The sequence below is a fragment of the Cyclopterus lumpus genome, chromosome 7 (genome assembly GCF_009769545.1).
Source record: "Cyclopterus lumpus isolate fCycLum1 chromosome 7, fCycLum1.pri, whole genome shotgun sequence".
NCBI classification, from domain to species: domain Eukaryota; kingdom Metazoa; phylum Chordata; class Actinopteri; order Perciformes; family Cyclopteridae; genus Cyclopterus; species Cyclopterus lumpus.
In genome coordinates, this window is record NC_046972.1 from 13612445 (window position 1) to 13636971 (window position 24527).

Below are 24527 nucleotides of genomic sequence, written 5' to 3' on the forward strand. Positions count from 1 at the left end.
GCCATAAAGCTGAGAAAATGGGAGCAGCACATTACTTAAGTTCTCTATCTATTGCTGTTATTCAATTCTAGTTTTTAATCTGTGTGAGAATTAGACAGAACCAGTAATACATGGTTAATATTTGTTAATATCTTGTCACATTATTAGTCACAGTTTCCTCACATCATGCTTTGAAGATGTTTGCTTAATTCATACTTTATTCTTCAGGGTCCTTCAACTATGAAGTGTAGGTGCACACAACTTATTTTAAAGAATCATTAGTGTAATTACATATTTAAGCAAGCAGTATTAGAAGTAGGCCAGTTATTTTGAATGTTAATGTATCATACATGTTGATTTGTCATTCAACTTTCAATCATCCCCATCACCAACTCTCAGAACAGTGATTATCAGGTATGAATGTGTATGACTAAAATGAGATGGCACAGCAATGACATCTGAGAATCGTTTAACCTATAGGCTAAGTTACCAAGTTCAAGGCAGCATACTGTTTCCTCTCCGGTCGGGTAGATTTAGAAATCTTAGTGGCTGAATTGTGTAAACATAGTGCAGTATTGCAACATTTCATGGTTGTCCGCAATTGTGGTGTTATGAATGCATGTCAACATAGTTTGTAGCTTTTCACCATACACTGTTTGCAGTTAAATAACGGCTGTGCACCACTTGCTTTCAAAGCTGTAGGCCTCCATATTCCCGTATTATTTCAAACTCAAGCCCAAAAATATCTTACAGTAAGGCCAAACAGTGATGTCATTCATGGAGTGAGATACAGGGAAATCCCCATCAGCTTGGTTTTCCAGATGTTTCCCAGAAGTGGCAACTATGATAATTGGTGTTGGTCAAATGTAGGAGGATCCTGAAAAAAAGATGTTGATGAGTACAAGCAAGCTAACAAGGCTTGTAAATGAGAGGATTTTGGCCCTATGAAAAAAAAGTGTGAACTATTTGTGTATATGTTTTGGTTTAACTGTGTAGTGAATTGAATGCTGGAAATAACCTCAATGGCTTTGTGTAGTTCATAAGAATATGAATAAAAGAGTTCATATAGGCATCATTCCTAGGGATTTACATCTGATAATTACATACCATTATGTTTTACTTTGAGAAACAGGTTGCTGCCATATTAATTTACAGTAGACGAGCAGAAGACCGAATAACCGTTGCATACCATGTTTGACTTTACTCACTGGACATTATCAAAACAAAATGTGTTACAGATGCTGGTGATTTTGAATCTCATACATGTATTGTATTATCTTGCCTGGCTCTGGATTAGCTCTTTGCCCTACTACGTACCACGCAGGCTCTGTATCAGCCAATGGGCAAGAGCCTTATTCGTTTTCCGTATGACGTGGCCGCGCGCAGCCGTAGTCTGCTAGCTGGTTCGCTAACAAGAAAGAAGATGGATTCTTCAATACTGGTAACATTAGCGCATTAATTAATTTAGCACAGTACATGTGTCATTTAAGCTTTAAGTTACAACTTCTTGGTATGGCCATATGTGGTTGTTTCTCTAAACGTAGCAATATATGATAACCCTAATCTAGTTATGGAGTTAGGGAGCTAACTAACCGAACTGTCCGCTGTGTTGGCTAACCAGCTAACTTGGCCTCAGAGACGTCAGCTTCGTGTGTAATGTGTTTGCTGGTGATGTGGAAGTGTCATGTCTTCCTTGTGACCTCGCGAATGACTAGTCATTGTTACTATTTGTATTGTATTGGTGTTTTCATTCATCCACCGCAGTCCTGTCAAAGTGTGACGTTACCTGTTAACTTCTCGGTTGTTGACTTCGAGGTGTGTTTGATACTTAGCTAAATGCCTCAATGACTGTGTCTTATCAGGAACCATCCTTGTACACTGTCAAAGCGGTTCTGATCCTGGACAACGACGGAGACAGGCTGTATGCCAAGGTGAGATTGAGACAAGTGTACAACCAGCAGACCGTCTTGGGCCAACTGCTGTAAAGGATCCACCTGGGGACATTTTATATTGTTCTTATTAGCAAATCCCACTTAAACAGCACTGATTTACCATAACACTACATTTTGCACTACCCTCATTCCCACTAAACCAAACTATATCTGGGTTAGGGTTAGGGGCTATATATATGTATATGTGTTTGTGTTATGTGTTGGCTAACCAGCTAACTATCTTTTAATTATTTACAATATGTTATACGGTGTGTACCGTTAAGGGGCCTATTCACTAGTGAACTTAGTTGGGGGTAAAATACACATAAACAATTGTTTTTTTTATGTATAATTGGGCTTATGGTGTGTTTTGGTTAAAACAAGTAGGACCATTTAATTGAACTGTAACCATGTGGTGAATTTAGCAGTGACATCTTCCATCACATATGCAGCCCACACTAATGCCAAGACTACTGCAGTTTTGATTATTTTTGTACATTAATTCATGATTATAAAATATGTATTTAATGTCAGCTAAAATGTTATAGCTCACCACATACAAATTGGATTTCTTTTTACAATAGATTATGTCTGCTTGTTCTATGGTAAACGTTTTTTTCTTCTTTCTATCGGAACATGACATGGTACATACAGCCTCATAATACATCCGCATCACAAGCAGTGCAGTTTATTTTTAGTCAACATCCCGTACACTGCCGATGCTGTGAATACTGACTTATGCAGCATGTGCTTGTTGATTTAGCACATGTTCACCTTTTTGTTGTCTGTAATAGATTTACTTGCTAAATAAGAACCAATGTGCTTTGGGCTGATGCTGCGTTCACACCAAAAGCGTTGCGAATATTCGCAATGAGGCAAATTTTGCGCTTTGCTCGATTCGCCGCATTCCATTCGCGTCATTCACGGCGCCCGGCGAAGATTTGCGCATTCGCAACCATTCGCGTCTGTGCATTGACTTTGTATGGGATCTGCTCTTTTTTGGTGTGAACACAGCACGAGTGTCACAGACCGATAGTGTAAGTTGGAAAGTATTTAGAGATTGACTAATGCACTGTTGGTTTTGGTCTTTTTATTGTATTTGTTGACAATAAGAAAAATATTGAATATCGCCTGCCTTATTTTTTTACTCAAAATTCAAACCAATAAAAGTGTGCCTTGGGTTATGGGTTTACTTTGCAACATATAATACCGTCTTAACTTTAAATTCAACAGTATTATGACGATACATACCCAACAGTGAAAGAGCAGAAGGCGTTTGAGAAGAACATATTCAACAAAACACACAGGACGGACAGTAAGATATATTTACTACTTTAAAGATAGTCACTTTCCTGCCTCAGTACGTCTAATAACATGCATTGGTTGCTTTTTGTGTGTCCTTAGGTGAGATAGCATTACTTGAAGGCCTCACTGTTGTCTACAAGAGCAACATAGACCTTTTCTTTTATGTGATTGGAAGTTCCCATGAAAATGAGGTAAGCCTAATTTAAGTAGGAGTTGTAACCTAATTATTGAAAAATGAGAAAAGTGTTAAAATTCCACCCTGTCTCTTGCAACTGGTGTGATGGTTTGAATTGTCAAACCATAATTTGTGACAATTGATAGTTTCCCCAATTTAATATAATATTCCAAAACACTAAAATATTTACATACTTGAGCAGTTTTTAATAATGAGTCTTAATTTAGCAAATTCTTTAATTGACATTTAGAGATTGTCTTTAGTGATGATGCAGTTCTACCTATTTAGAATTTAAGTACTGTTACATGTCACTTTTGGCAGTGTTATTTATAATTTTGTTGTAGTGTTTCCTTTAATTCAACATGACATTGATTTATGTAAACAATAAATAAATGTTCGTATCAGAAATAAATAATCGAACCATCATACAGATTTTTATTTTCATGAAAATATTCTCAACAACATGATGCCCTAGATAAATTGATCAGAGATGTTTTGGCTACGACTTAACAAGCATATGTATTCTCTATACAGTAGATGTTGCTATAGAAACTAAATGATAATGCGTGTCAATGTGAACTCATCTGTCTATATTTGGGTTTCCCAGAGGTATTTATTTTTCTTAGTTTTACAAACAATAAAATTAACTTCATCCTTTATGAAATAGGGTGTTATTTATACTCTTGATGTCTCTTTTATTTATATCTACAATAGTTAAGTCTGCACAGATGGATACCAAGTTTGGCTTAGGTAGAAAATATAATAAATGATGTGCCTTAAGGTCCACAGAATTATTGTGAAAACCATAAAAAACATTACACACATGTTATTTCCTGAATGATTTTCTCCAGATGATAGAAAAACAATGTAGGCTCATTAGACATGAACATAATCTAATTTTTTTTTTTAATCCTCAACAGCTTATGCTTATGGCTGTTCTAAACTGCCTTTTTGATTCGCTCAGTCAGATGTTGAGGTACGTTTTTACAGCTGTTATTTTTATGCCAAACTTCCAACAACTTTTTTGGACAAATCTTTTTCTGATGTCTAGAAAGTTAAGCTTGACATGTATGTTTATTTTTCTTCTGTAGAAAGAATGTTGAGAGAAGGGCTTTGTTGGAGAATATGGAGGGTCTCTTTCTGGCTGTGGATGAAATTGTAGATGGAGGGTATGTACACATTTCAGTTTGAAACTTGTCTTGCTAAAAAAATAAAGAGCATGATTTTAGTACATCTTTCTTTTCTCTGGGATGAATAATTCTCGGTCTGTCTCTTTGCTGCCTACTACAGGGTGATCCTGGAGAGTGACCCACAACAAGTTGTGCACCGTGTGGCTCTCAGAGTAAGCTCCTTTTCTCTCCTTTCAGAAATATTCAACATAGTTTGATCTTGGTTATGTCAAATTATATACGTAACATAATTTGTTCTGTAGGGGGATGATGTGCCTTTGACAGAGCAGACAGTCACCCAGGTGAGAAAAACAATCCTTGCGTCTCTCTCTGCTATAAAGTTTAAAAGCTCCATTAGTTTATTGACTGTTAAAGCTCATTAATTCAGAACCTATGACGGCAAGGTCATTGTTATAGCATCATTCTCCTCTACTCCTACTTTGTCACGCCAGTCTAATTTGTCATATATTCAGGGCGAAATTTTTATGTCAAAGGCGAGGGCAAAGTTATTACAGGCACAAATCCTCAAAAGTGCTTCAGATAGTTTTTCAAATAACCCTATCTGTTTTTGAACAGAACACAACCATATTTTTTATTCATGATGGATGGCCGAATCAAAAGTCTTATATTAAGAAAAACACCGCAAAAAGTGATCAAATATATTACCGCACAAGCAAAAAAAGTGCAGAATAAAACCACTCCGGAGACCTACTTCATTTATTGATTGGATTTAAGTGCAATTTTAAATACAGAGCTGTGGTGGCCGGACGCCATTCGATGACACTTTATGTTGGTTTGACAACCCTTTGAGGTCCAAGCCATTTTTTCCTACTTTCGATACGCCTATATGATATATATATATATGATATAAAAGATACAAAAAATAAAGTTATTTAAATCACACATTGCACAATAGTGGACAAGACTTTTGACATTTGTATTTCTAGGCCAGGAGGGACAATATATACTTTACCTTTACAACTAAAATGCATTTAATGATTTAAAGTTGTCATCCATCTGTACTTTGGGCCATTAACATTATTGCTCTTCTCCACTGTAAACAGGCTGTCCCTGCTCCTTGCTTATCACCTACTTGGGCAGCAGCTCCTACTGAACTACAGACATAATATATTACTTCCAAAAAATAGAAACTCTTTCAAGAATGTGTTGAGTGAAGAAGCATAGTGGTGGTCTGACTGTGTGCTCTTTTAAAATAATATGAAACCAAGAACACAGCATTTCAACAAAGCCAATGTATAAGATGTTAAGATATATTAATTTTCCAACATGATTACACAATAATTATTTGTAACATAACGTTAGCCGACTTAATATAGATTGTGTCTGAAAACATCAGTCACATTAGTTCTTCTTATGTCCTCCGTCTTCTGTGGTTTGGACATTGCTAACGTAGGGCTGCTGCTCAGCTGCAGGCTGGCGGACACTAGAGGAGAGTGGACAGGGAGCTTGAGCGGGCTCTGCTTCTCCGTGGCTGATTCTTCTGCTTTATTTTTTTACTAAATATTACAACATTAGTTTTCGGACTCTAAAATGACGCCCTTGCATATATTGCATTTTCTTCTATAAACAACAGTGTACATGATTGTAAAGGTGTAGTCAACAGTGGTTCCTATCCTTTAGTTCCTACATGAGTCTTGTCTGTGTGTGAGCTCCTCTTGATTAATGTTGTCATTTAAGAGGCCTGAGACTGGCTACCACCATCCCTCATCTAGCTATGATTAATAGCTGTCCCCAATCTCCATACTTTATGGTTATGATTCTCCTTTCATTCAATGAATTGAGATGATTAATTAGATCTTGCAGTCACATTACCCGTTTAGCCTTTTTTGTTCTGTTTTTTTAACAAAAATGTGCATGTTTTTTGACCATTGTTCCCCTTAACCTCCTCAATAAGATGCCACTTGTTTCTCATTTAGTTTTATTTGATAGCTTTTTCCTAAAAGATTTATCTCCTACTGTAGCCATTCTTATCCTGGTCAGGACATTAAGAGGTTCTATACATAGAATGAGCATTTATATTGCAGCAAACAACTATTTGCTGAGTAAAGATATGGTAGAGTAATGTCAACCTGAACAGAGAATTAAGTCACTCTCTTTGTGTGTGTTATAATCTGAGCTTCTCTGTGCTTTGTTGATAAAGCCGGGCCAGGTGGGCATGTCTTTTAGTGCATGTGAGCGTGCACAACTGGCTAGCTCATGGCGGCCGCTTAGCCGTTGCCATATTGAGAGCCGCGTTGAGGCAGTAGAAATGCATTTGTCTTGTCATTTGAGCGATCTGCTTGGTCAAACTGAGTTTTCATCCACAGGTTCTTCAGTCTGCCAAAGAACAGATCAAGTGGTCCCTTCTACGATAGTCACGGCTGTACCAGTCTACCAGTGATCCGCTCTTCAGCCCAGTCTCTGTTCTGATCAGCAAACTCCTTCTACTCTCCTTCAATTAAAGCTGTGAGGCGTACACCTGGCTGATCCAGTCACACTCCCAGGATTACTGCTCGACAAAGTTTAATTTTCCAATCTTTTTCTTGCATGGACTTGCATTGTATGACATAATCAACTTGAGGATAAGATATGGTGTACATTCCAGTACAGTCTGTTTTGTTAGTTTTTTCATGAGAGCATCTATGTGTTAAACCAGTGAATCTGTCTCATATCTTAACCTCATTATAGCCTGTTGAAACATTCCACATGTGTCCTTGACCAAGAATTTCATCCCATTTAACAGCACCGTCATCTTACTGTACAAAGTATTGAGGCACTGTCTCTGTCATTTAATTAACATGAACATTGTGATCTAAAATAAAGGTGGGCAGCTTGTACTGTTGTCATACTAATAATCACAAAGGTATGTTTTGAATATATTTTGTCGAGCGATCTGCCATTCATCAGATACTTATAATAAATATTTGTGGACACCAATATATGAACAACTGTGACATATACTACCTGCTGTGTGATGAACATTGCAATCTTCACCATTCATTTTAGGAACACGTTATCGACAAACTCTAGACATGCTTTATTTGGTATTAATATGACAGGCTTTTAAGAGTTGTTTTTTTCCAGAGCGGCCATGCTGTGTGCTCTTTGTTCTTCAAGATCTCAGCAAGAGCCAGGGACACTTGTGCAAGTGCTCCATCTCCTGGCGTCTGCAGCAAACTGCGAGGCTGAGGCCCATAAATACTGAAGACAAGACAGTAGAGCAGGAAGGAGACTCATTCATGCCGCTGTGATCGGGAGCTTACACTGTACTATGTTGCTGTGACATGCAGATACGTTTTATGGAGTCATACGTGATTAATTTCTACTCTGTAGAGAGCCACTGAGCAGCATGAATCGTGTGCGTCGACGTATGCACCCCCACCTTCAAGTACTAAACTCGTACTCTCATTGTAATGCAAATGAAAGGGACACCACGGAGAGAAATGGATGGGAGAAAGGGCCCTTCATCATGTGGGTACCTGATGCATATTACAGGAGTAGCAATGATCTATCTGCATTCTTCCAGCGAGGTAGCTGCATATGTTCTCATGATGACCACTTGAAGGTATTTCTGCTCGGGAGAGATTTGTGTTGGGTGTGCAACCAACAGATCCAACCATGCTTAATCTGAAGCACAGTAGGTCGGTATTGCAGATCTTGTCTGTACAATCGGACACCACGATCTAGTGCACTTGGCATGCTGTGACTTGTCTGTTGGTAAAAGATCATTAAGCTACTGTTTGTAACCATTTTATGAACTTGTAACAAGTTTGCATCTTTCCGTTTCTTTCTCTTTATATATAAATGAGTGACTTGGCCTAGGCATCAAAGTGAGTGGCCGATAAAGTGAATGCTCTTGATGTCTTTGGCCTGGAGCAGTTAGTGGAAAAGATCACACACAGTGGGACTTTTTAGAATGCAGACTGTAAATCAAAGCCTTTCACCCTTGTGTTTGCCAGATGGGACATTCCACACATCTACTGGAAAACAATCAGTTAAATATTGCGATTGTTGCACCCTCGGTGAAATGTGATGGGAGCTGCTTATCTTAGTCACAACAATTGTAGGACAAAAAAAGGGCCAACGGTAAACAGTCTATTTTAAGGCATAGACATGATTGAATTGAATCAGCATATTCTGTAGGGTTGTGTAGCTTTTTACATTTTTTTATAAGGAAATTACATTGTAATTATTCTGGGAAAGATAACTTAATGATTGAATTCAGCTCATACTTTTCATGAAATACCTGATGAACAGCTCTATGCATGTTGTGTATCAATGCCAGTTAACAGCTGATACCAAAAAGGCAACAGAAAGTCTGTATCCGTGCCCGGATGCATGCATGTGGGTTGATGTGAGAGGAGTGTAGTCAATGAAACTGTTATTGACTCTGACCTGTGGACCTATTGTCTTGGCTTTACTTCAGTTTAATTCAGCCCCTGAATCTGTGTCTCTTTATTGCTGCAGAGATAGCATGAATAGAGCCCATGTTGATGCTACTTTCAAAGTGTTTTACTGGAGAGAGAGCAGCAAGAAAGGGAAAGGTAATCATTATAAATGGACTCCATTATGGCACCGGTTTACTGTTATCGCACTAGTTTGCTGGTATAATGAGAAGCTTCCGTCTCATTGTGTGGTTACAGTGAGGGAGAGGGAAACATGAAGGTTAAAGAGGATGAGGTTAGCAGAAGTAGACAGCAATAAATGTGATTAGATGAGATCCAAGCGAGGGCACGTTGGACAGGGAGAGGGTTAAAACAGATCCCACCCAAGGTGCCTGTCCAGACGCTCACTTTTCATCTAGATAGCCCTGCAGCACCATCAGGGGCGCAGCGACTTGCTTTCATCCGCTAATTACAGTTGCTCCATAATAAAAAAACAGCGAGGTAATTTATATTAATTATACAGACACGAGTATAACAGTTTGAAACGCCATGGCTTGACATGCTGTACATAACATGCAGTAAAATTGTCAGAGACGTGTGGGCTAGAGCCTTGTAATTGATCGACGCATACAGTGAGAGAGTCGCTCTCTTTCTCTTGTGTGTATGTGTGCGAGTGGATTGTGTGAATTAGAGTCAATAAATTATCATCATCAGTAAGCTTACAGAGTCTTTATGTCATAGTCAATGGACCTGAGCACCCATCCAATGGTGTGCCCTGCTCAAGAGAAACAACACTGGGGAAACCAATGACAGCATGTTGGATGCAGCACAGTAAACATATTAAAGGAAGTGTCATTATATTTTCCGAGCAGGACAAAGGCCAAGACCCACATGATGTTTAATGATCCAGTGTATTAAAATTAACAAGGCCATTTTACTTCTACTGCTTTCACATTTTCATCTCGTAGATAATGCTTACATTCAACATAATGATATTAACATAATGTCTGGAAAAACGTCCTGAGATCAGCCTGCCCTTTGTTTATTGTTGAGCTGCCTGTTCTCATTTTTCAAAATAAAGTCAACCGCCATCATATCCACAGCATCATTATATATGATATACTTGAAATGTTTATAATGGGTGAGGGCTGCTCAAAGCGCACATAGATGTGTGTGTGCATGCAGAGAGGAGGTATGGGCCCAGTCCTGCTCCCTTTGCCTCAGCAGCATCTCAGCAGTCTGACTGGTTTATGGCTCCAGTTGCCCTCTCTGGGTCTGTTTATGGATTCCCATAGAACAGAGAATCATGGCCACTCCAGGAAAAGCCAGCCAAAAACAACACCTCCACCATTGCACTCTTGCCTGCCTTTGCAATAACTCAACACTCTGTTTATGTTTCTGAATAAAAAAAAGTATTCATAGTAATGACATAAGATGACTGTAAATTCTGATGCTAATGTTTTTTTTTTTGTGGTTGATGTGAGATAAAAATGTCACCACAAATGTGGTTGGTTTATTGGATGTCGTTACAGGTTGGTGAAGGAAAAAAAAAAAGTGGGCTTTGTTAAGGGAATGTTTTTTTCTTTGGTTTGGAGAAGCAATGCCTTTGCACAACCAGTTATTTTATGATACCTGCAAGATTTATTACATGAAAATGTTCAACTTTGATAGGATAATGAAAGCGCACCACCAAGGGCATTGTTAATCGAGGAAATATTGTACCTGATGAGTTTTCCCTCTGCTGTTTTCCCCACAGTTCTCTTGTGCAGTGCATTACTCTTTTGGTGAATGCATGCTTTAGAAGAGTGATAGTGGATGTAGAGGTGAAAATAGTCTGTGGTCAAAGCTGGTCGGGCTTAGATACAGCAGGACCCTGTTGTGCTTCTTTGTGGTTGAATAGCAAAAGTGTAGTTGCTCAGGGTGGCTTTGCCATAGGGGCAACTATATCATCCTCTGAAGCAGCACAACTGGGGCACATCTGGTTTCTGGTTCAACTGGTCCCTCCCTGTAATCCAGAGAGCAGCGTGTTGCTGGGCGCCTATCCCTGCTATTGGTGCTGCTGTGTCATAACAGTCAAAGGTTACTAGATTACTGATGTTATCAAACAGTCAACACTAGGTTTCGGTCTCAAAATGATGCAAAGGAGAGCCATCAATCAGTTTCACTCTATGCAGTCAACATCAGACACAGCCGTGCCGGCCGTAAAGCTTTATGAGTGTTTCTGCTGGTTATTCAACTCCCACTGCATCCATTAGGAAAATATGTTGTCTGTTTTTCCCGTTTTTTATGGCCACGTTTGGTCTTGTTTTGCTGGGAAAAAATCCTCTGTAAACGCTCCACTGCTTTACTACAGCACGTGTGTATGTCGTTTTGTAGCAGAACTGAAGAATGTAAAGAAAAGCATTTTCTGTTGCATAGCTCTGAACCCTCCATTTGTTCCCTCCTTCCCCTGTCATCTACTCTTTCTCACTTTCTCCCCTCCCTCCCCGTGGATTCCCCAACCACACCACAACACCGTTAACAGACGCGGCCTTGACAGATTTACTGGCACCGTCTTTCCATTGGCCGCCAGCATGACAGCAAAGATTTAATGCTGCCTTCTCATTGGCCAATACCTGACAGGTTAATTTATGGGCGCACTGTGATTTGATGCCTTCTGCCTTTGAAGTGAGTTACAGCTCTGTCGCTTATAGGACACAGAAACGGTGTCAGGTTGCAATCGTAAAATCTTATCCCTGAAGGGAGGTGCTCTGGAGTATAATAGTCCTGACGTCATGAGAGGAGAAGAAACCTTCTTTGGAAGCAAAGACGAAGAAGAGAGAAATGTGTGAATGTGTACAACGCTAGGTGTCTATCCCCAAAATAATTTGAATAGTTCACAAAATATTCGGCCAAAGAGATACATTCAGTTGTGTTGCAAAGAGAGAGGAATGGAACATGTGTGTGATTGTGCAGGTCTGCAGGCATCCAGTCACATCTTGCTTCTCTTTGGAGGTTTTCCTACCTGCATGGGAATGTGCATTTGTCTTATTCTCTTCTCTCATTCTACATCTCTAATGTTCAGCAGGTTTTTGCTTGACTTTGGGGTCAGAATACCCTGAGTGTCTGTGTAAATCACACAAATATATATATCATAGCTGATCAACAGCATCACACTGCCAGAGTCACTTTGGCGTCTGGACTACTGTATCTGCTCACTGCAGCTCCAGCGTTCGTGCAAAGCCATCATCTATCTGCAGCCTATCTCTTCATCAGCCCGACAGTTTATCCTGACAAGATCAAGAAGAGCGGGAGCGAGGCCCCGTTAACAGCCTTAAACCATGGAAGTCTCTAAGGCTAAGAAGCACAGCAGCCACTGCCCCGTCTATCAACCCCGAGTGGATTCATGCTCCCTTTCCGTTGGATATCAAATCCGTCTCTTTACTCTTTCACTTCACACTCGAGGTTGTCTACTCAAGTAGAACATTGTCGGAAAATAAAGAGAGAGAGGAAAGCCCTGGACTTTCCTTGTCAAGTGAGATTGCGTAATTTCATCAGGGACCTTCTCGTGAACTTGATCACTTGGGGTTACACACATGCCCTTTGACAATGTGTCATGTAAGAGAAAGAAAACAGGTTTTACATCTTTAAGAGACATGATCCCTCTGAACTCAGAGGAATGACGGATAGTTCGGCGGTGTGTTTGAAGCGGTTGAGAGAAATATACCTGCATAGAGTTAACCATTCCACTGAGATCTCTTCCGTAAAATCATGCTTTATGTCTGCTCTGCTGTTTGTAGTATAACATTTATGTGATTGTAACTCTTTTTGGATAGGCAAAATAACATATTTAATAAGGGTTCGACCAAATCTACGGCTTTGAAGTGATGAATAAATGGGTGGTTTTGATTTGTTCAGTGTGTTTCTGGTCTTTGGAAAGGTCGTGGCTTCCAAGATAAATATGTCTTTCCTCCAGTGCAGTGAGCATCCAGCACCTCCAAAGGTCAAATACGGACTCTTGTTGTGGCTGGTTGGTTGTTCCCTGGAGAAGTAGCTCGGCCCAAGCGTGTCCCAACAAGCTGTAGATTAATAGTGAGGCGCAAGGCCGTGGTATGTTAATGTATCTGGCGAGGCTTAACACACCTCTGTTGGAAAGTGGGTTGTACAGTCAGCAGGGTGCCGGGAAGTCCATCCTGTTGAGGGGAATGTGGATTACTCTGTGTCGCCAAATAAATCTCAGCAACAAGGTCCTGCACAACTAAACGTGATCTTAGTAAATATATATTGGCATACTGCCGACCCTAATTATCGGCGTAGAGCAGGAGGCCCTCACACTCAGCAGCCTCCGGGGCCCCTCTCTTTGTCAGTGCTGTTTATTATAATAGTTTTAATTGGTGCAGATGTTTGAGTGATTGTTTGAATTGAGGACTGGCAGTCCAGTGCGGTATTATACATTAAACATCAGAAATAAAATGGAAACGGAAGCAACTAAATGGAATACATGTATTATTTACACATATTCAAAATATTACAGCCTTTGTTGTACCTCTGCTTCCCTGTTCTCCCAAACCAGTCTCTCTGCACTCTCAATCTCTCCGGCTTCATTCCATACATGTGATTGAGCCAAATTGCAAAAAATTCATTTTTAAGATTCAGGATGGAAGTTCTGAATATTCAGGATTTGAATGTATCAAAATACGCAAGTAGGCCACACTCTACTTTTCCCTTGTTACCAATCTCATGGATGATGGCTTTCGCTTCTCTTCTCCTCTGTGATATAGTTTGTAGTACTGGGAATGATATGCAGAGGCTAATTAATCTTGTTAAGTTACACTAATTAGAAAAGTAGTGGCAGACGTCTGACTATGGGACAGTTTGAAGCATGATGTGACCGAACATTCCCCGTCAGAGATGTTTTGTGGCTGGCTGACATCCCTCAGTCATTGCCAGACATCTATTACACACATCTATTAGACTTTGGCAACGCTAACAGAAATATTGGACACTGAGTACACCAACGCTGTACACTTTGGAAGCCATTTTTTCCATCTCAGATTAGTGTGAAATGATTTCCGTTTGCAAAGACGCCCCTCAATTGACCCGGCTATTCTTTAATTTGATATCGCTAAAGATCTCATACTGGTGCAGGATGCCTTTTGGTTAGAAGGCAGACCGAGATTCAGCTACATACATAATTGATTTCTGAATAATAGCCCCCAGTATAAGAGAATATTACAATATTTGGTAATCATTAATAAGTAATGCCTTCTCACTTTCACTGCTCATTGTTAGATGAGAACTTTAGATTTATGACAAATTCTTTAATATAATATCAAATAATTATTGAGCAAGTGCAATAAGTCAAATTGATGATTTTACATTAATGCTAACACAGTTGGGTTAACATTAAAATATATGTGGAAAAAAACACTGAGTTCCCCAACAGGGTTATGTTCACAGTTGATTAATTTAATTACAGATTCTTTGCATATCTGTTAAGCGTTCTCATTTATTGTCAAGTCTTGATTGCCGCTTGCAGGAAACACTGAGTGGATGTTGGAGGATGTGTTCACTGAGGTGTTCAGGAAAATGGGAGTAACATGGACAGAGGAATTGAAATTTTAATGATGAGCAGCACCACCATGCTGACGGCCATGGAACACCTCAGACAGCTTAAATATCAACGCTAATTAACACCGAGAGGTGGGCTGTCACAGGCATGATGGATGTTGGGGGGGGCAGAGCAGATCACTGCTTTCAACCAACCAGCGATTCCTTATTAATCAAAGCCTGAGATGAAAAGGCTCTCCCACACCTCAGGGAGAGGGAGATAGCAGGAGCTATTGTTGGGAGGGTTTCAATCATTGGTCGTGAGCTTGAGATGTATTTGATCAGGGGGCAGCCAAACATTTGTAGGAGACGGCACATTTCTGCTTCTGAGCACTTGTTTTTGTTAACCTCTGCACCACCCACATGTTTACAGAACACACAATGCACAGTCAACGGAGATTTATTGGTTGTTGGGGGAGGATTTCTTTTTGGAGGGCCTATTTTTTGTATCCCTCTGACAGGAGAGGTGAGCTCGTGGAGAGTTGGCTATCATTCTTAAACAGAGCTCTCCTCCCTGATGGAGTGAGCCAGACTGAGCACAAGGCAGCACTCCTACACTTTTACACTGGACTGACTCCATGATCAGTCTGTCTCGCCGAGATGATTTCGAACCGAGATGATTTCAGCACTTTGTGTATGAAGATGGAGTGTTATCTCCCCCTCTCTGGTCGCCTCCCCATCTACCTCACTTAAAGAGGTCCATTGTTAAGTGCCAGGGGCCTGTGGGTGCTGTAAATCAGGCTGCAGAGGGAGGGGATGTCTCCCATGGGGGAAGGCGCACACTCCCAGCAGCCTCGAGGCTGATCTCATCCTGCCTATCCTAATGCTTTAATTAAGGCGCTGGTCAATAGCAGGGAGGAAGGTGCTAAAGGGTATGATCCGCCGAACGTACGACGGATGGCAATGCCTACGCAGAAAGAATGACGGGCCAATGTACTCGAAGAGATTCTTTTCATTTTACGAAAGAATGTGCTGTCTCCACACAGGGTTTAATCACCCAGTTATCCAGACAATAATTCTTCATTCCAGCAACACCTGGAATTTATTTTTATTTTATTTATTAATTTAAGATTTGCAAGATTTGTACTCAAATTTGATTTTCACACCTAAACTTAGACTGAAATTGCAAGTTCCAAGGAGTAGAATGCAACTTCAGATCTAGTTCATATATTCCCAACCAACGCCTGGCCATGATATCAATGATTATCCCATGAAGGAGGTGTATTTATCATCTCTGCTTTCACAAGGACCAAAACAAATCCCCTGTAAACTACAGAGCACTTGGCTTTGCAGTGCAAGTACCGTCGGTTGCTACTGTCTTTTGGAATACACCTCCCTCTTGTGGTGCAGACAACACTTTGTATCAAACAAATATGATATAACTGTATTGCGATGTGTTGTTGTGCTTTAATTGAGGCATTAAAGAGGGAATTTTCATGAGAAATGTATTGTTTTCATTATATTGTCATCCAAACAGCAACTCTCAGCTTCTCAAATGTTCATTTTGTAAATTGAAAAGGGTTTTGTTTTGGTTGAAGCTGATTTGTCATTATCTTAGACAATACCTTTTTTTGAGAAGTAGATGAGAGTAGTTAGCAGATAAAAACAGGTTGCATTTGCAGCTTAATTTGAAATAAAAAATAGTAAATGCCATCATCTCATACAGTACATGATGATTAAGTGGCTTGTATCAAAGTTGTGTATATATTGTGATATTTACCAGTGTCGACGATCTTCTGACCCAAACTTAGTATTAATGCCAGATTTGTGTGGAGACAGAAATCCCCCTTTTGGCATTGATCTCGCCGCTCGTTTCCACACCTGCCTCCCGAGACTCGTTTTGTGTGTGTCAACCTTGTTCTCCCATTTCATTCATTCTTATTACAACAAGCAAGAGAAGCAATCGAAAGTGAGGACTGTCTGCTTTCATCTCATTTATGTTATTTCCTTGTGGGTGATTTTTTTTTTGTACCCGTAGTATTGTGTGATAATGTACCACTAATATGGGAAAAAGTGTTTTTTCATCACGATTAGAGAGAACATTGCCTCTCATGTAGTCATGGCTGCCATCTGCTGACAAGATTGGCACATTACCTATTTCTGAAAGATTCAGTAAATATTGTGTTATTTGAAAAGTAATTCATATTTCTCATTTTATGTTGACCTCAGTGGAAGGCAGCTGAAATGGCTCACAATGATTTGAACAGGCATTTGTTTAAAAAGTGTAACAGCTTTATTGAGACTTGGGGCCCTAACACTCCGTCCACTACAGAATGATTGACTGAGTTAAAATAGGTTTCACTTCACCCCTGAAATGACAAAAAGGTGGGGCTCACATAAAAAAAAAAAAAAAATCTCCTTACCAAAACAAAATGTATAGAAGATCTTTCCAACAAATACATGCAAAAGAAGAAATATGCTGACTAATCATGGCTGCTATACTAACAAAAAAAAGCAAGTGGCAGCTTTTATTTTACTCCTAATAGCAAGTTGAAAGACAACTTCCCACTTTCAGTTGTCATAAGAAATCAGACTAAGGATTATAACTTTGTAAATACTTTGATTTTCTTTTGAAGTGTAGGTCCCATACATACTATTTTCTACCCCTAATACAATTTAAATATATATTAACTTCATAAAAAGTAGACAACTCAGTGGTAGGCCCCAAACTCCCTTCACATAATCTAAAAGTCTGACAGCAACAGAAGTACCAGTCTACAATACAATCCTCTACAATTGAGCTAACATCATCAGTCCAGTGTTTACAGTCTGATTTCATCATACAGAGTCCTAAAAATAATATCATGTAGGTTATCACTTTACAAAACACCACGTGGACCTTATATTCCCATGTCCACAGCTCATCATCTTCATTGAAGACGTTCATGGTTAAACTGGAGATGAATTGGTGTGGTACTGTGTTCGGATCACATTCAGTTAGGTCAAGACAGAGGAGGGCTTTCAAAATCTGTGGATGAACCAAATAATACTTTTCAACTGTTTGTCTTGTTCTGGGCACTGAATTAAGTAACTGGCTCCACATTTCCCCAGTGCCTCCACTGAAATTAACATTAGGCCTAGGACCAGCTTTAATTCAATCGTGTGCCAATGTACTCTCAAGGACTTTTAGGTAAAATCCCAGGATTTCTGATAACACGCTGAGCCGCCTCACTTACCAAAATACATTTGAAAGGACGGACGTTTTTCAAATTCAGACAAATCTATAAACGCTGAGCAGGGAAAAAAAATAAGACTGACAGTGGTTTCTGGGAACAGAGACCGTAAACACAATTCATTTATATTGAGGGGGTTATTACAGAGGCAACTTCATTTCTAATTTCTTCGACAGACAGACAGGTGGTTCCTACATCCAGTCATTAAAAGGACAAAGAAGCTCAGTAACTTTTTTCAAGAGCATCCATAACCTGTCAGCCTTCTGCTGTATTTCAACAATGCAACATATAAACAGGATGAACCCCTTTAAAACAAGGCTGGACAGTGAGAATGTGAGCCAACAGTCGCTACACAACTTAACTAATGCCAACAGCTGTTTGTTCACTCAACCTGTTTGCACACATCACCAACAGGGTTGCATCTGTAATCCAGTTTTACAGCTCGGCGAATAGTATGGAAGAAATTATTTGAAATAAAAAAAAAATGTTAAAAAGGTCATCTTCTACATGAAGTGAAAATGGAATACAAGTTTTATTTCACTCTGTAATAAGCCCAATTTATGTTTAGATCACTGTTATAAAAATGACATTATATTTAATGTTAGATGCGTTACGCACACCTTCAGTTTTGAATAGGACCACAAGTCTGCTGGGACCGTTTACTCATGAGCAGTAGCTGGTACAGAATTAGTAGCGTAAGGAGCACAAAATGAGAAGAACTTGAACACTGAAAAGCTACACAGTTCTGTATGTGTGTCCTTTAGTGAACTGTCCGTATGGAGTAGAGGCCAACACTGGGGTTGTTTTGCAAGTCAACAGGATACCTAAGAGGTGCTGCGTGATACAATGACAGCCAACAGTCAAAAATACTTGCAATCCCTCGGCAGCAACACCAAGAAAAAATACCTGCAACCTTTCAGATAAAGGAGACATGTGCATTTTTAATTCAGTTATTGCCATAGTACCAAGACCTGTTGTCCATGATCATGAATTAGTCCTTCCCCTTTTGTCCGGGTCATAAATGGAATAGTAGATTAAAAAAATATATAAAAATCCATTATCGAGCTCTGTGAATGAGCTGGCGAGAGCAAAGTAAAGTTTGGTTGTGATTAAGCAACGCTGTTGTCAGCTTACAGTACTGTTGAGCTCTAAGGTGTGACATTACTGAGCTGCAGGCTGCCGTTTGCTGTCTGTAGGATCTCTGTGGGGAGCGGAGGGTCAGACAGTCAGGCGGTTGTTGGAAGGCTGTAGGGGGCTCCAGGAAGCTGGATGGGCGGATGCATCCTGTGAGAACTGGCTTTCCTCTTTGCTCATCCCCACTGTACATAGGCGTCGGTGTCTCAGCAGCCTGTCTGTCCGGGAGAAGTTCTGGAGGCAAAGAAAGACGTGCGTTTCAGTTTCAGTTAGCAGAACAATGCTACTGACAATGCTGACAGGTGGATTTGTTTCATGCTGCAAGATCCTGACTAATATGCAGAAACCTAAAAGTACAAAATGTAAAGCATATTAGCTATGCTGAAACCACGGCTAACTAACCTGATGGCAGCGATCACACTGGTACGGCTTCTCCCCGCTGTGCACCCTCTTGTGTCTGTCCAGGTGGTAACGCTGAATAAACCGCATGTCACACGCGTCACAAGCAAATGGCTTCTCTCCTGTGAACAACACAAGCCGACCATTTAGCAGCACGTATCAAGTCTAGGGGCATTTATCACTGGAGGCAAGATTTTATTTATTTATTCATTAGTAATTTTGTATCTCTTTTTTGCGAGTCCTCGTCAACAGAGCTGCAGACACACACACACACATACACACGTGAACTAACACAGAACCAACTTTAACAAAAATAAAAGGAGTACGGACAGTTAGAAATTCGTATACGGCATAACAAAATAAAAAACATGCATACTATACATTAAAACAATTGTACACACCCAATTTAGTTCTTGAAATCATTCAGCATGATTTGAATTTTTTTGTTGTAGCAGATGGAGCTGAAGAAGAGTGGTTCACTGTCTTACTAGTGGACTCATTACACTACCCCGTTTCCCATATCTAACCACAACATGCAAACATTGGTGACGTGAGCTGCGAGTTCTCACCTGTATGTGTAAGAATGTGTCGCTTGAGGTGGTAACTACTCCGGAAAGCTCCATAGCAGTGGTCACAGATGAAGTTCTTCTGGACTTTCAAGGAACTGTCATCGCTCATATCAATTTGTGGAAGTAAATGCTAAAGACAAAAACAAAATTTGTTGAAATAGTAATAATTGATGATCAAGGGTAGATCTCTGCACTTTGGCATGTATTCTTAAAAGTGGAGCTTTGTAACCATCCTTACCTCCACTTTCACTTTGCTGGAGGACCCTGATGATTTTTTGTGCTTCTTCTTGGGTTGCATATTCTGGTTTGCTTGCAGGTCCTTTCCATCCATCATTCTTGATGAATGATAATCCCCGTCTTTTCGTATCAGCTTTTGAAGGAAGAAATGGTAGTAAACGGCACGCCAGCTTGATATACATACACAAACAAACACAGGATTATACTTCAACCCCTTTTATATGCAGTGTATACACTGACTCAATGGTTCTGCACTGTAGTGTAGTTGTAAGCCAATATTAATTATTTGCATATATATATATATATATACGCACACACATACACACACTATAACTCCTCCTGTGGGTGGGTTGATGCATAAACAATTTAGGAAAACAACTATTGTAATATAAAAATGTCTTCATAGGAGAAATTATATTTGTTGAAAGATATTGATAGATATTAATACATGTTTAATATTGTCTTAAAGCTACAATATAGTGCGTTATTAAATATTAATAACATATTTAAAGTTTTTTCCCACTGCCATAACATCTCACTATTAACAACTTAAATTTGGTTTATGAAAGCAAAGAAATAACAGCGTTAGCAGGCATTCTCTCTCATACCAAGGGTGGACAGCTCCCGGCTGAAGGATGGCCCATGTTACTGTGGTGGGGTTGTCCATGGTGAACCTGGTGTCCATGGTGGTTGTGGCCGTGCTGTGAGTGGGTTTGGTGGCTCTCAGGACTGGACCTGTGTCCTTGACCCAACGGTGTCATCATCCTCTTTTGGCCTGGGATGTTGTTGGCTTGCATCAGGGCCATGCTGGACAGCACCGCCTCGCAGCCCAGCAACCCAGCCTGGCAACACAAACACCATGTCAGAGCAGAAAGAGGAGGGCGCAGGACTCCTCACAGAGACAAGGAGTCAGGGGAACGAGAAGGAGTTGAGTCATGGGAATGAGAGGGAGTTGAGTAACGGGATTAACAGAGAAATGCACTGGCATTAGGATTGGGAATACAATCTAAAAACATGATGGTGAAGAGACTTCCACTGACCCATTTCATATGGTCTCGAACAGAGTTGTTAGAATGGTGTGTCATCGCCGTGGTTTGAATGCGTGTGTGTTTGTGGGAACAGAGGGGGCTTCACTTAGGATGAGGGGTAACAGAAGAGACCACACCCACCCAAATCATCTGGGGCCAAAGCCTGAAAGTAGAGGCATGACAACATAAGACTAAAGGCTAACATTTTACATGCTGCAATGAGGAGCTGAAAATCCAGACTGATTTAATAAATTTCACGAATCTGGATTTATGACCAGAAATTTAGGTCCAGCATTCATATGCGCAGTTTTCAGGCAACAGCCCCAATGGTTTGGTGCATGCCATGTTTCCATGGTTGACAGAAAGAAAAAGAAGCAGATTGAAGAAAATAATGACATCCAAAGGGAATAAGGAAAACGGTCAAAAAGAATGCAAAAATGTGCATTTATAATACTGAAATTTATAAAAGACGAATATCCAAAAAAATGCCATTTGAGAGCAGCAAGTGCGCTGTAGACACTACTTTATCTACCTTTATTATGGCCATCTTAAAAGATCATATAGGCAGTGATCATTGATGACATTTTTAAAAACTGATTGAAAACTATAATTTCTCATAATATAGTGAACTGTATTTTGGGCAACCAAGTCTGGCACTGAAGTTACAGGCGCAATGAACATTTGAACTCAAAAGAAAAAAATATGTACCGGCAATTGCGATTATTTTTACATTAAAATGATTGTGGTGTGATTTAAGGACCTGTATCAAACAAAGGAGGTTTTCTTAAATCTGTAGAATAAGATTTGTAGGCTGGAACATCTCGGCAGTCCAACAATTTCGAAATTGAAATGCAATTAGAAAATATCAGAAGGCCATATAACGGTTTGGATCAATTTAAATGAATTGTGCAGCCCATGACCTGTGGTGCAATTCTAAAGCATTGCATGATGATGGCCGAACACCAGAAGCGTGTTTTCTTGGAATTAACAGGTATAGTGTAAAAATAACAAATATATATAAAAAAATCATACAACACACATTTGTAAGGGGATTTTCTCATCTTCCAGGTTTGCTCTATTCTGAAGAAAAAAGTTCCAATACCTCCAGTCGGTGGGCATTTATGTTGGCCTGTACTTTTTTGTGTTAAAACAGCAGGAATAAAATACGGTGGAAAGTGTCTGACTACTTGAGCAGTTAGTACTTACTGAACTAGAGACCGAGACACATTTCTTACTTTTTGCAAAGTATGCGAGTTAGCTATTTTAATGCTTAATGTAAATGGTTCAACGATTTTTTAAATTTTGTTCAAACCGGAACAGCTGTATACGTTTCTGCACATTTAGAATTAATCTGGAAAATAGAACTACCTCTTGGTTCGAGTTGAGCATAGAACCTATGGTCGTAAAAACGCCTAAAAACGCTAAAAATATCAAGCACATGCACACGACTAAAAGGGCAAGAAGCAGTGTGGCCTTCAGGTTAAACAGAATGGCCATAAACTCAGTGGGGAAGCGTTAAATCTGTGGCACTGGAAATCTGTATATTTTATATAAACATTAATTCCCAGGCAGTCAGGCAAATTAACATAAAACCACAAAGCACATACCTACTAATTGAGGAATATGCCACATGGGAGCATTATGAATACTGCAATTGTATGTGTAAAATGCAAATCCAATAGGCTGTGAATGAAAATAATATAGCAGATGGACATATACAGACCATGCATAAAAGCTGTGATAGTAAACAAACACTCCTAGCCTATTCCTCACTTCAGTGGAAGACGTTTTCTTTAACGAAATTAATCTATTTATAAAAGTTGAAAAGGATTGCGAGTCATTCTCATTGGTAAGCGAGTGGTTTACGATATCGCCAAAAGACAAACATGATGGCCGTTTTATAAAATGGTGCATTTGTGCACAAGTGAGCAAGCTAGCGACTTATCCTTTAAAAAACCGTTGTTTTTACGGGTTACTGTTGAATACGCGGTCTTCTCCGAACAAACGAGCTCTGCTCATCGAGCGGGACTGTATCTAGAGCACGCTGCGGAGGCAGCGCTCAGACAATAGGGGAGAAAATGTGAAGCGTGCTGAGTCTCTGGAGAACGAGACAGAAAAGGCTAACCTGCTAGCTAGCCAGGAGTTGGGTTTTGGGACAACTCTTGTATGACTGAACCCCCACCCGCGCCCCGGACAACACAACAACAGCCAGGCAGGGCGTGCGGTGCAGGCTCAGCGCCGACCGCTAAATAACGCCTCCCTCGCCGGCTACATCTGCTAGAAACAAACACCTAGCGGATTATAAAATGATATAAGGAGCCGCCAATGAAATTCGTCTGAAAAGCGACCGCTTACCTTTTGATTTTTAGAGTTTTGTAGGATATTATTTCTTGTCGCACTTCCAATTTTTTCTCAGTTTACAAACACTGACAGGAAACGCCACCGGAAGTGCTCCCCGGAGCGAGTGGCGATTGGCCAGACGCCCTCCCACGTGACCGAAGCTCAACGACCCACATTTGCGGCCATAGCTGTGAGGGAGTGAGCCCATGTATGATAATAATAATCGATATAACATTTAAATCATGTTATTGTAAATATCAGGTGTTGCTTTTCCTCAGGATTTGAAATAAAGAAGGACATTTACCCTGGTTATGGCAACAAAGTTTTTGTTCTATAACGCTACTAATTGTATGAGGGTTTTTTATTTTTAGCGATCAATTTATTTGTATCCAAGTAACGTTACGTTACTATTTATCACAATAATTTCAAGTAGCATCTCTTACAGAGTAAAACAAAAGTCACATGAACAAGTCTTAAACTGTGTTAAAATCAGAATGGAACAAAGAGGAGATAGATTATAATATTGTGCATTTTAGCATTTTCCCACTTTGGCAACATTGTTGTTTTCCCCCCATGCCAATAAATTACATTTAATTGATATTCTGAAGCTGCGGGTGTGTCTGCGGCCGCGGGAGGGCAGCGCTCCATGTCCACAGTGGTCCCGGCAACTTCAGGCACAATCAATGCTTTGAGAATAAACGACAAGAGAAGTTGAACCTTGAGTAGATTATGGAGGACTTCGTGGTGCTCAAGACTTGCAGGGTGCCATGCTTAATTGTCTATTTTGTGCTTGATTCTTTTGAGGCTACACTGAGGAAAGCAGTTGTGTATTTATATAATTGATCAGTTGTATGCACCGGCTAAAGATTGCCCATCTGTTGGTTTTACAAGGGGACTTGTTGTTGATCTTTTTCCACGTGTAGAAATTGACACTTAATGCCACCCCATTTTGTATCTTTGTTTATCACCCTGAACCCCACATGTAACAGAAGTATATTTAATCTGATCCTTTTTTAAAGACTTTTACTCAAATAGCTGACACTTATACTTGAATACATTTTCTTTAATGTAATGGTATAATACGCTATTACTCTTCCCACCTAGTCGTACATTA

The 24527-nt window shown here is 39.9% G+C and overlaps 2 protein-coding genes across 3 annotated transcripts; one reads left to right on the forward strand and one right to left on the reverse strand.

The window, feature by feature from the left end:
- Positions 1 to 1298: 1298 nt before the first annotated feature.
- On the forward strand, positions 1299 to 7421 carry copz1 (COPI coat complex subunit zeta 1). Its single transcript, XM_034537373.1, has 9 exons — positions 1299 to 1420; positions 1842 to 1910; positions 3144 to 3225; positions 3315 to 3406; positions 4311 to 4366; positions 4482 to 4559; positions 4681 to 4732; positions 4823 to 4861; positions 6887 to 7421. The coding sequence occupies exons 1-9, from the start codon at positions 1319 to 1321 to the stop codon at positions 6932 to 6934; spliced, it is 618 nt and encodes a 205-aa protein (XP_034393264.1). The 5' UTR covers positions 1299 to 1318; the 3' UTR covers positions 6935 to 7421.
- A 9322-nt stretch (positions 7422 to 16743) lies between these two features.
- On the reverse strand, positions 16744 to 23529 carry znf740b (zinc finger protein 740b). Of its 2 annotated transcripts, XM_034537723.1 has the most exons (7): positions 23429 to 23528; positions 21086 to 21236; positions 20654 to 20887; positions 20047 to 20178; positions 19809 to 19938; positions 19243 to 19361; positions 16744 to 19074 (listed from the first exon to the last, which is right to left on the reverse strand). In XM_034537723.1, the coding sequence occupies exons 2-7, from the start codon at positions 21128 to 21130 to the stop codon at positions 18925 to 18927; spliced, it is 810 nt and encodes a 269-aa protein (XP_034393614.1). In that variant the 5' UTR covers positions 21131 to 21236; positions 23429 to 23528; the 3' UTR covers positions 16744 to 18924. The 2 variants fall into 2 exon arrangements, with proteins under 2 accessions (XP_034393614.1, XP_034393615.1); XM_034537724.1 differs by lacking the exon at positions 21086 to 21236 and having other exon boundaries at positions 23429 to 23529.
- Positions 23530 to 24527: the final 998 nt, after the last annotated feature.

Excerpts from the sequence above, each read along its gene's own strand:
- znf740b (XM_034537723.1), bottom strand. The coding sequence starts at position 21,130 with ATGACACACCATTCTAACAACTCTGTTCGAGACCATATGAAATGG. Across the intron at positions 20,888-21,085 it reads TTCGAGACCATATGAAATGG|GCTGGGTTGCTGGGCTGCGA; the intron begins GTCAGTGGAAGT and ends TTGTGTTGCCAG. Across the intron at positions 20,179-20,653 it reads CCGGGAGCTGTCCACCCTTG|CTGATACGAAAAGACGGGGA; the intron begins GTATGAGAGAGA and ends TTCCTTCAAAAG.
- copz1 (XM_034537373.1), top strand. The coding sequence starts at position 1,319 with ATGGGCAAGAGCCTTATTCGTTTTCCGTATGACGTGGCCGCGCGCAGC. Across the intron at positions 3,226-3,314 it reads CAAAACACACAGGACGGACA|GTGAGATAGCATTACTTGAA; the intron begins GTAAGATATATT and ends GTGTGTCCTTAG. Across the intron at positions 4,367-4,481 it reads TCGCTCAGTCAGATGTTGAG|AAAGAATGTTGAGAGAAGGG; the intron begins GTACGTTTTTAC and ends TTTCTTCTGTAG.